Source organism: the organism of the source record quoted next, unplaced genomic scaffold (assembly GCF_019419815.1).
Source record: "Pyrus x bretschneideri cultivar Hongxiangsu unplaced genomic scaffold, Pyrus_bretschneideri_v1 Contig32, whole genome shotgun sequence".
In the NCBI taxonomy this organism is placed as follows: Eukaryota; Viridiplantae; Streptophyta; class Magnoliopsida; order Rosales; family Rosaceae; genus Pyrus; species Pyrus x bretschneideri.
In genome coordinates, this window is record NW_025999635.1 from 20,597 (window position 1) to 32,344 (window position 11,748).

General features: G+C 41.7%; 1 protein-coding gene across 1 annotated transcript; it reads right to left on the reverse strand.

Annotated features, from left to right (window-relative positions):
* Positions 1-631: 631 nt before the first annotated feature.
* Positions 632-8,031, reverse strand: LOC103958442 (protein RNA-directed DNA methylation 3). Its single transcript, XM_009370701.3, is given in 18 exon segments — positions 632-1,200; positions 1,202-3,296; positions 3,395-3,429; positions 3,552-3,657; positions 3,827-3,888; positions 3,980-4,034; positions 4,136-4,285; positions 4,373-4,469; positions 4,560-4,703; positions 4,816-4,971; positions 5,040-5,091; positions 5,187-5,792; positions 5,879-5,946; positions 6,157-6,240; positions 6,325-6,483; positions 6,613-6,768; positions 6,897-7,147; positions 7,761-8,031. Coding segments are annotated over 18 exon segments (4,719 nt in total). The 5' UTR covers positions 7,933-8,031; the 3' UTR covers positions 632-929.
* Positions 8,032-11,748: the final 3,717 nt, after the last annotated feature.

The following is an 11,748-nucleotide window of genomic DNA, read 5'->3' on the forward strand; positions in this document are numbered from 1 at the left end:
TTTAATTGTTAATGATGTAGCTATTAAGAATCTCGATGTTCACTGTACTCTTGTACTCTGGTGTATACTAGAAAAACTTATGGGCGTAAAATGAATTCATTTGAACTTGCATGCTCTTGTTAAATTGTCTTGAATTTAGGAATGGCATGAGCATGAAACTTGTTTTATGTATTGGAGTAACATGATCGTATGATCGTATCCAGGATTCGATTTTTGTAAGTGTTTCTTTAGAAGTTGAATCTCTCAAACATTTTAAAACGAACTCATTAAAAGTGAAAGTCTTAACTGATAGATTAGAACATGTCATCATATTTATATGTACGTAATGAGAATAGAGAGATTCCGTCTTATCACTCAGTGTATTCATGTGAAGAGAGAACACATGAGAGACACTGATACCGTAATATACACGCTTGAGATCAAGAAAGGACAATTATTTATATCAAAATTAAGAGATCAGGAGAGGAGAATTACTTGTATCAAAATTAAGAATAGGGTGACGACTTTGACACTTCAATAGCACCAGAAAACATCCTCGAAGAGTGAGGGGTGATAGTTGGAGTGCGAAAATCATTTCCCGCAAAAATTTTGAAAGCGCATTTGTGAAGAATAAGAGAGTGGGAGACAAAACTTGTCAAACAGATACAGAAACTTTTCAATGAGGAGCAGAGATTCACATTTTTCTGCCAAAATACTAAATCCTCACTAATAACTTAAAAATAAGAAGAAAAGAAAAGTGAAATTAAATCATCAAAAGACATCGTCATCGATTCATGTTTCGACAGATTGGAAGCAACAGAGATGACCCACAAAACCAACATCCAAGATTCTTAAAAGAGTACTGTTTGATTCATAGAAAGACCAGACTAAATTAAGCAAAAACTAACAGACCAGCAGTAGGAGAGGACAGTAAGGGTGAAGTTGCTGGTTTAACCACTGTTCGGGCACTCCCTTGCGAAATGGCCAGACTGTCCGCACTTGTAGCAGCCACCGCCTCCACCACTGCCACGGCCACCACCTCCGCCACTGCCACGGCCACCACCACCATAGCCTCCACCGCCCTGGGAGCAGTCCCTCGCCATGTGCCCTGACTCACCACACTTGTAGCAAGCACCACTGCTACCGCCTCCACCGCCTTGGGGGCACTCCCTTGCCATATGCCCAGACTCGCCACACTTGAAGCAAGCACCACCACCGCCGACCTCCACCGCTACGGCTGCCACCACCATAGCTTCCACCGCCCTGGGAGCAGTCCCTCGCCATGTGCCCAGACTCACCACACTTGTAGCAAGCACCGCCTCCACCGCCTCCACCGCCCTGGGGGCACTCCCTTGACATGTGCCCGGACTCACCACACTTGAAGCAAGCACCACCTTTACTGCCGCCGCCGCCGCCCTTGGGGCACTCCCTTGACATGTGCCCGGACTCACCACACTTGAAGCAAGCACCACCTTTACCACCTCCACCACCCTGTGGGCACTCCCTCGACATGTGTCCAGACTCACCACACTTGAAGCAAGCACCACCTTTACCGCCTCCACCGCCCTGAGGGCACTCCCGCGACATGTGCCCGGACTCACCACACTTGAAGCAAGCACCACCTTTACCACCTCCACCACCCTGGGGGCACTCCCTCGACATGTGCCCAGATTCACCACATTTGAAGCAAGCACCACTGCTCCCGCCTCCACCTCTACCCCCAAAACCCCCTCTACGCCCACCATCTCCAAAACCTCCTCTGTCACCATCTCTATCACCGCCTCTACCTCCAAAACCACGTCCACCTCTCCAATTCCCACCACTTGAATCCTCAGGCTGGTCTCCATTCCCACCATCTGTTGAATTCCAACTGCTTTTACTGCCCCAACCAGATTTCTGATCTGCATCACCAGAGCCTGAGTTCCAACTACTTTTTTTGCCCCAAGTTGAATCCTGGTTCCCACCGGTGTCATCAGATCCAGATTTCCAATCACTTTTCTTCCCCCAACTGGACTCTTGATTGCCACCAGTCTCACTAGATTGAGAATTCCAAGTACTCTTCTTCCCCCGACTAGAATCAAGATTTCCTCCAGTGTCGTCAGATCCAGAGTTCGAGTTGATTATCTTGCCCCAAGTAGAATCCTGGTTCCCACCTGAGGAAGCAGATCTGATGTTCCCATCGCTTTTCTTACCCCAACCAGATTCTTGACTGCCACCAGTCTCACTAGATCCTGAGTTCCAATTGCCCTTCTGGCCCCATTTAGAAACCTGATCTCCCCCTCCGCCACTTGACCCACCTTGCCAAGCTTTAGTTTGACCCCAGCCTGATGATTGATCTCCCCCTCCACCACTTTGTTGTTCATTGGCAGTAGATCCTTTGCCCCACTTGCCTCCATTGTTCCCCACTCCAGCAGCGGTTGCATCAGCTTGTTTACCCCATGAAGACCCTCCAGTTTGTTTACCCCATGAAGAATCTCCAGCTGGCTTACCCCAAGAAGAACTGCCATCTTGTTTACTCTCGGTTGAACCACCACCTGCCTTACCCCAGCTTCCAGTCTGAACATTTTCAGCAGGCGTTGAGCTTTTCCACCCTGCATCGCCAACAGTTGGTTCATCTTTACTGCTCCAGTTCCCTGTGGCTTTATTCTGAGGCTTACCCCAAGCAGGCCCATCACTACCGACTGCATTTCCTTTGTCCCAAGATTTCTGTTGAGCCCACCCAGGGCTTGAAATATCACCAGATGGTGCATCAGACTTCTTTCCCCATGCACCCGCATCAACAACATTTTTACCTTTGCCCCATGAATCCAGTTGACCCGTCCCAGCAGGTTCAGCCTTCTGCCCCCAAGAGTCACTTTTTCCCCAGCCAGCACCTTGGTCATTGCTATCTGGGGCACCGCTGTCACCCCCAGTTTTAGCACTTGATTTCCCCCAAGAGTCGCTTTTTCCCCAACCAACGCCTTGATCATTGTTATCTGCTGGTGCACTGCTGCCACCCCCAGTTTTAGCACTTGATTTTCCCCAAGTATCGCTTTTTCCCCAGCCAGCACCTTGATCATTGTTATCTGGTGCACTACTGTCACCCCCAGCTTTAGCACTTGATTTTCCCCAAGTGCTGCTTTTTCCCCAGCTAGCACCTTGATCACTGTTATCTGGTGCACTACTATCACCCTCAGTTTTAGAACTTGATTTTCCCCAAGCATCACTTTTTCCCCAGCCAGCACCTTGATCATTGTTATCCGCTGTTGGTGCTGCTGCTGCACCCCAGGATGAAGCTGTACTTGGAGCCGCTTTGCTCCCCCAAGAAGTATCATCATCTACAAGTTATGAAAAGAAAATAAACGAAGCAGCTTTGCCAAAAAAAGCATTGATCATCAAAGACGTTGATATCATTAAACTTCAGAACCGAACATACCTTTTTTAACAAGATTTGCACTAGCCCAAGAGTTACTGCAAGAAAGTGGTCATAAGCATCAGATTATACACAAAGGAATTTGGTAAAAAAAAGCATCAAATAAACAAATAGAAAAACTACGTCTTGTACAACATAAAATGAATTTCTGTCGGATTACCTTTCACCAGATGCTCCTCCAGCATTCCACCCACCACCCCCGGCTGATGCCCCTCCAGCATTCCACCCATCACCCCCAGCAGATGCCCCAGCTCCATTTGTCCAGTCTTCAAATATAACAAGCACCACAGGTCAGATTTTTAAAGGTCAAAAACAACATATACTGCATAGTTGCATACAAAAGTGATCCCCTTTCCAGCTATGTGGCATGTTATGTTGAGTTGACTAGATTTAAGTATGGAATAAAGGTAGAAATTGCTTCCAGAAGATGCATACCATTTGAGCCTCCTTCAGTTCCGAGCAAATCAAATGGTTTTAAACTGGACTCCGGGTCCTCACTTTACAGAGAAAGAGACATTAGCACACTTAGAAAATACAATTAAGTATGAAAAGCTTGGCATAAATGATTAATTGACTAAATATAATTACCCAATCAGCACATTAGAGCTCTTTCCACGAACTTCAGAAATATGCTCTTTTGTAACTGCATAACAATGAAACAACAAACTTATGACAGCCGTAGAATTGCATTCAATGATCAAGCAACCTAAACTCCCTGCAGTAATCAAAATGATATTGACCAACCTGTAAGAACCTTTTGCTGAGAATCAAGCTTAACAGTAATATCAGCGCGGCGTATAGCCAAGATGCGACAGAGGTATCCCTTCAATGGACCCACACGGATTCTTACAGTTTGACCAATTGAGAACATTCCATCTTTATCACCCTGACTGACTGCATTAAATAATTAATCAGCAGGAGGCAGAATACTTGATATTAACAATTGAAAACTTAAATCACAGCACTAGCACTCATACTTACAGTTACTATCCCTTTCTTGCCATGGCTTTTTTGGCGAAAGCGGGGATTTAGGAGATGACATGAAATCTCCAAAACCCAGAGCACCTGAATCCCCATCCTGAATGAGGAAGAAATATCATTACCAACGCCTTCATGCTAAAATGTAATATACCGTACACTCAAAGAACAAAAGAAAAAAGCTTCCTACCTTTTCTTTGCAAGAATCAATGTAAAGCTTAACTTTCTCACACATTTGGGATTTTGAGCAAAAATAACCACCATTTTCTGTCTCGTTCTCATCATACAAGAATATGGTGCCTCTATAGATTTGCTTAACAATACCCTGCCTACCCTGCAAAATTGGGACAAACTAGTGTAAATATTCCAGACTATGGAGCCATATGTACCTCAGTAAACTAATTTTTTTACGTTCTAAGATAAATGATCTCAAGTTAGTGCCAAACCTCCAAAGGTCCTTCCAACACTTTGACAGTATCACTAACGCATATGGCCTTCATGTGCCGATCTAATGCCGTAAATTTCATATCAGAAAGAACATTCTTTAACTCACGCTTCTGAACCATCAGCACAATAGGTCCTTCCACCCCCTCTTTCAGAATCTAGGACACACATCACAGAGTGTTAGTAGCCTTTTAAATCATCTGAGAAAACAAACTAGATTTTGTACCTTGTAGCTATCATCTTTCTCCATGCCTATTACAAGACCAAAATCTTTCCGGCTGCAATAGAAAATAAGACCAGTAAAAATCATTTCAATGTACATAAGCAGTTCATGGAGGATCACCAAGGCCACATAAGTTCGTACAGGACTCACCCAAAACAAACAAGATCATACAGTTCAAAGCCATTCCCACTGGACACTGAAGAACCCTTTCCTTTCCCCATAGACGCTGATGAGTCCTCAGCCTTTCCCATAGAACCTGATGAACCCTCTCCTTTTCCCTTAGACCCAGATGAACCCTCTCCTTTCCCCATAGTCTGTGATGAACCCTCTCCTTTCCCCATAGATCCTGATGACCCCTCTCCTTTCCCCATAGACCCTGATGTGCCCTCTCCTTTCCCCATAGACCCTGATGTGCCCTCTCCTTTCCCCATAGACCCTGATGAACCCTCTCCTTTCCCCACAGAACCTGATGAACCATCTCCTTTACCACCGCCTTCTTCAATTTTGATAATCCGCCTTTTCTTTTCTGTTGTACCATAAAGCTCTGTAAGCCAGTCCTCGTCCTCATTTTTGGTGTTCTCAGAAGGAGTGAATTTCAGTAGCTCTTCTTCTGATGGCATAACACCCCAGAAGCTTAATGAATCTATTGATACTTTTTTGTATACATATCCATCCTTGAACATCAGACCATCAAGAAATTCAAACTTCATGCCACTTTCACGATCAGTCCTGTACTGGATGAGAGGGCGGAACTCCCTACATGCAAGATAAATAAATAAATAAACATTCTATCAGAAGCTAGCATGAAATAACGAACTACTAGTCAATGATCTGTTTCATACTCGAGTTCGTTTGAGCTGATCAATCTTGGGGCAGCAGCAGGCCTTTTCTTTCTAGTACCTCCTCCACCCTATAGAGTGAAAGGAATCAATACATACAGAATCTTAAATCATATTCAGATTCTTAACGATCTGGATTTTAAAGTTGCAAACACACAAAGACATCACATATCCAAATCCAAATTAAACAAGCATTAGAGGAAAGATATTTAAAACAAAAAAACCGTTACCAACAAACAGAAAGAGGAAAGCATGTGTAAAAGAGGAAAGATATTTATTACAAATTTTGCAGCCATTGCTTGAAGATCAATTCTGGGGATCAGCTTTACAGTCGCTCTTTTTCGTAAATCGTTCACAAATACAACCTTCAGAAAAAAAAAATCCAGATAGCGGAAATGAGTGTCAACCATTAAAGCAACCCAACCAGCCCAAGCTGGGACAAATTATACCTGTGCCAAATCACCCTTGTAGTTCCCATTCTTCACACGGGCCCACATGCCCGCAGTAATTCCATTGGATTTAGTCCGAGGAGACAGCAAATGAGAAACTTCGTTATTTGGAACTGGCATTACTCGGGACGGGTATATACTACAAATTCCTTTACATGCCTAAGAATATCAATGAAAGTTCAGATACTAGTATATTAAGATTAAGAATAGTATTGGCCAAACAAGAAACTTTTCCTGCACTCACTAATAAAAAGATCAACTTTCTATAACATCCAAGGGAAAGATCACCTCATTAATATCAGATTGCTTGTCAGCTTCAATGAAAACAAAACCCTTGATGTGCTCAACAGCAAATGCAGAAACAATCTGTAGTTTGGTACCTAGCGATCGGAAGTCAACAAACTTCTGCATCATACAGAAAGCTGAATGCCTCTCCCGGCCGACCTACATCCCAAAACATTTGACTGAGGAAAGATGGTCGTTCTTTTTAGAAGAAGAAAAAAAAAAAAAGGGAAGATGGTTTTTCGGACATCTCAGAATTTTTCTACAACAAAAAAAATTCAATGTCGTACCATGCATTTCACTTTCCAGATGATTGGATCCTTAACAGTAGGCAGAACATTTCCATCAACAGACCTTTTGTTCTCATAATTATCTTCAGCATAGGTTACATAGCTGGAGCCACTCCTGTATCGTTCTTCCATCATTTTTTCAAATTCTTCACCATCCAGATCCTCCTCTTTAGGAACAAATGGAAGGTTATGTGCTTTCCCTGGGTCATTCTGGGCTACAGGTTCTGTTTCAAATTCTTCTTCCATAAAATCTGTAATCAATAATTTCAAAAGAAACTTCAGAGTGTAAACACAGATTTCATAGGCAAAATGCACATACTCAGTTATCATGCTACTCGTATACACCAAAGACGTATATTACATGACTGTAACCCTGTAAATTTAAGCCAAAATTTCAACTTAACTTCACAACGAGGACAAACAGATGACTATTATAGGCACATATATGTGTGTGTGTGTGTGTATTCCATATAACAGAGCACGCAACTATAATAGTGCATACTTAACAACATCTGCACAACAATGTCCAAATGCACCGAAGTTTCATTAGGCGAAATCGGTATCGACCCAATAATTCGAAGAAAGTCTCTCAAAGCCATTATTTACTTTATGGTCAGCAAACAAGTTTAAGAAATTAAGCAATCTAACTACACACTTAAAATAAAAAATTGAAGCTCCACAAGCAACCACAAAAGCCAGAAATTCAAATATACAAAGGAAATACAGGAAATTAATAAAGGTTTAATCTGTCAATACGCACAAAGCAAGCTCCAAAAAAAAAAAAATACCCATTTCAAAAACCCTAGAAATCCGAATCCAGATGGAAAATGCGCGACCATAAAAGACATCAGAGACAGAATATACCGTCATCGAAGTCACTCTCGTCGCCGTCGTCGGCTTCGTCAGCGACGTCTTCGAAGAATCTAAGGACGCCGGGGTTGTTCCTCTTCCGGCCACCACCGGACTTGTCATCGTGCTTACGCTTCCCGCCGGAGAATCCGCCTCCGGCGGCGATCCCCTTACCCTTCGACGCCATCACAATGCGAAGGTTTCAGAGAAGAAGTGCCTCAATCGCAGGCAGCGAGAGAGAGAGAGAGGTGCCACTGATGACTGGTGAATTGGGCCTCAAAAGCTCTTCAGCTCTTTCAAGTGTAGGTGGCAGGTGGGGAAATGGGACTTTTTGCGATTTTACAGTTCTGTCCTCTGTGTCTATGTTTTTTATGGCTTTGGCGCGTGGGTATTAAAGTCAAATTAACTTCATGCTTGGCCAATTGTCGAAACAAGTATTGTTGCTACAAATTTGGATTTCCCTTTCGAAAATATGGAAAATTTATTAAAAGAATTGTTTATGAATCTACAGAAGGACGAGTATAGCCTTCACTCACATTTTTTGTTGGTCGACAACGGGGCATAAATCATAAAAAAAAAAAAAAAAAAAAACAATGATTACATAAGAATATAACATGATCACAATACTTCAATTATATCAACAACTAAAAACAAGTTTGCTCACAGAAGATTAAACCCAAATTGCTTGACAAATTCAAACAAGCTAAATCATCAATAACAAAATTATTTTTACAATAAATATATCGAATTTCACAAGATCAGCTTTAATGCCTTCACTCGCCCTTTTTGGTGACCATGATTTTCAAAAAAATGAAAATTTTCATCATGGCTTCTTTACAAAAATAATTAACAAGAAAAGTGTTTGGATATAACTGTGAGGCATTGTTAATAGATCCAACCATTTCTCTTGGGAGACACAACTCCAACCAAAGTTGCTAAAACCCAAAATTTAGCATCAAGTAATGAAAAACACCCCGACCCGAGCCCAATTGGAGCTAAAACCCCAAATATATTGAACGTACAAACCCAAATTTGGGAGCCCATTTCGGGAAATATAGGGAGAGGATCCTCGCCGGACCCAAACCCTCCGGATCCTCCTTCTTCATTCTTTTCTGCAGTTTTGCTTCTTATTCTTCTACTCCTTCAAATATTCTTCTTCAATAATCCTTCTTGTTCAATTCTGCTTCTTCCTTTTCACTTCTTTTTTTTTTTTTTTTTTGTTTATAGGGAAACTTCTACACGCTCAATTTTATACAACCACGATCGTTGACAACTATTACGGTATCAAACCTTCAACAACAAATGTTGGAGCATAGGATTATGACAAAATAATATACAATTTATATATGACAGTTTCCACTCCTATTATCACCAAGGGCTTTTGTGATAAAACCAAACACCTAGTAGTAGGTGGTTAAGTTGTGACAATACGACCGTGTGATGGACGCTGTTGATGCTTCATTACAGCTTGACCTCGAACCAGGCAGGTGGTGATGTAAACACTGGCAGATACGGCAATGACATACTGCACGAAAGAACTGCACCACCCAGACGTCACAATGGCAGACCGGTCAAGGCAAAAAGTTAGAGGAATACTTGGTTGCAGTGATGCAGATAGGACTCTCTTGCTGTGCAATATCACCAAGGGCATATGGGACTCGGTTGTTAAGAAGACTTAAGGAGGTCAAAGCAACGCTGCTCAAATGAGAATGGACATTGCTGAACAAGAATGTTGTCCACTGTCTGGTCCCCAAAGCAATTCGACCTCCACCACTCTGCCTCACATGAGAAGTCATCATTGTTTTGTGTGTGTTTTTTGTTTTTCTTTTTCCATTTATATGACTCGATGTTTGTATGGAGCTTTTTAGAATTGTATTGGTTTTATCCGTTTCTGTTTAAAATCTGATAAACTCATGCATCTCATATGTGAAGAACTTGGTGGACAGAAGCCTTAGTTTTCGAGCTTATTCACAAACACTAACAATAATATCCAATGCCTTCTCAGTTCTCACTGCTGTACGTGTTTAGCTCATTGATCAGTGTCCTTAACATCGCTATCCACATTTGAGCCCATGCAACACGTAGGAAGTCCACCATTCCACAGTTCTTTTTTCCTTTTCTGGTCATGCGATATTCTAATTCTAACTTGTACAAACTAGCAAACGCTTCTCACAAGATCTTGTGTTTTTAAGGACATTCGTAACTCGCGCATACAACCAAACAACCAAAACGCCACACACAAGATCAAACGCATGCTAAGAACACAAGAAATTATAACCATTGACCAATTGTGGAAAAAAAATTCCTGAAGTCCTTATAAACACAGAACTATAAAATAGGTAACGAGCAGAACTTATTGGCCTCCGAAGCAACAACTTTATTTTTGTGCGCGTGCGCTGCTTGTTCCTCTGGAGTTGATCTACTTGTTGGTGTCTTCTCCGACCGGTCCGACCAACTGGTCTCCATTCCGGAGGCTTCCTACCCACCTTGATAGTAAGCCAATTCACAACCTAACATACAGATGGGTGATTTGAAATTGGGCGTAAAAGGGCAGACATACTGCCGTTGCCAACTGGTCTCCATTCCGGAGGCTTCTTACTCTTTATTTTCTTAAAAGAACTTTGTCTGCATGATTGCCATTTTCTCGAGCTATTGTTCATTGCATGCAAGGATTCGGTAGGCTAAATTCCTCCAGGCCAGGCAAACTTATTATCCCATTTCTTATTTTCAAGGATCCAAATCAGGTGCTACGTAGCATACGTACTGTAATTGGAAGGGAACCCTAGAAGCGCGAGAAGAGTTATACTTTCAATTGGGAAGCTAAAGTGAAGTATCTCGAACTAATCACACGTAAACAAATTAAAATACATGATAGCACAAGATATGCTTTGGATACTCTCATATTAATCGTTGGAGCCAAAATTACGCACCGCTGTGGACGGAAGGGCTGAGCAAGTTTGGCTAGTTGCAAAGAAATAAATAATCGCAGTCAACATGAGGTACCGGCCAAAGACTCTCCGAAACGAGTTTTAGACTCAAGTAGTGGGTAAGAGAATGAAAATAGTGCGTATTAGCAAAGACGAACCCTAGATGAGTGTATTTATACCCAATTGGGGGATAGACCTATAGAATAATGATTCCATTAAACCAAGAGAATCCAAGGAAATATCTAAGACCACATATTGTTTTCTCTTTTAAAGTGTGATTACGTGCATGCCAATTCCTAGATTGTAAGAATCTCTAACAAGAATGGTCAATCTCAGCGAAATCGGTTGACTTCACCTACTTTTCCGGAGTACAACAAGATGTGATGGCATCGCTGGTTCGTTGAAGCAACTCAATCCAATCAAAGATGTTGAGTCCATAACCAAATTTTTGTATACGTATTCCAATCCGTCTTACTCAGGTCAAACAATAAACGCCCTTCAAAGACGGGAATGTGAAATGTGAAGAATGAGTTCCGCTTGCTTCTTCTCTGGTGAAGAACCCTTTATAATATGCTTGAGGAAAATCTTTTATTTCTAAATAACTTCTACCCATGAACTGAAAATTCCAGGGTTTCTTCCTTTAAAAACAACATAGAAATTAAAATTTTTGCCTTCTGGAAAAACATTTTGAGGACGAAGTCCAATAGTTTCTGGAAAGCTTGACTTGTTTTGTAAATTCTGTAAATTGTGAATAATTATATTTATCTGACTAAAGACATATGCAAGACAATTTAAAGTGTGCTGGTTTTTCCATTGATTGACTACTGACCCTAAAGTTGGCCAATGACACTTTGGCCACGTGGTTTTTCCATTGACTGATTATTGGCCTTAAAGTCGGCCAATAATACATTCCATTAACTGACTATTGACCCTGAAGCATACTCATTTTTATTTCTCATACATTTTTTTGTTAATTTCTATTTTTTTTTATCTTCTTTCATTGAATTGATCCGACAGTTGCAAATTAAGAAGATGTCTATGAAGTTTTTAAATTAATACAGAGAGCCCTTCTTGAT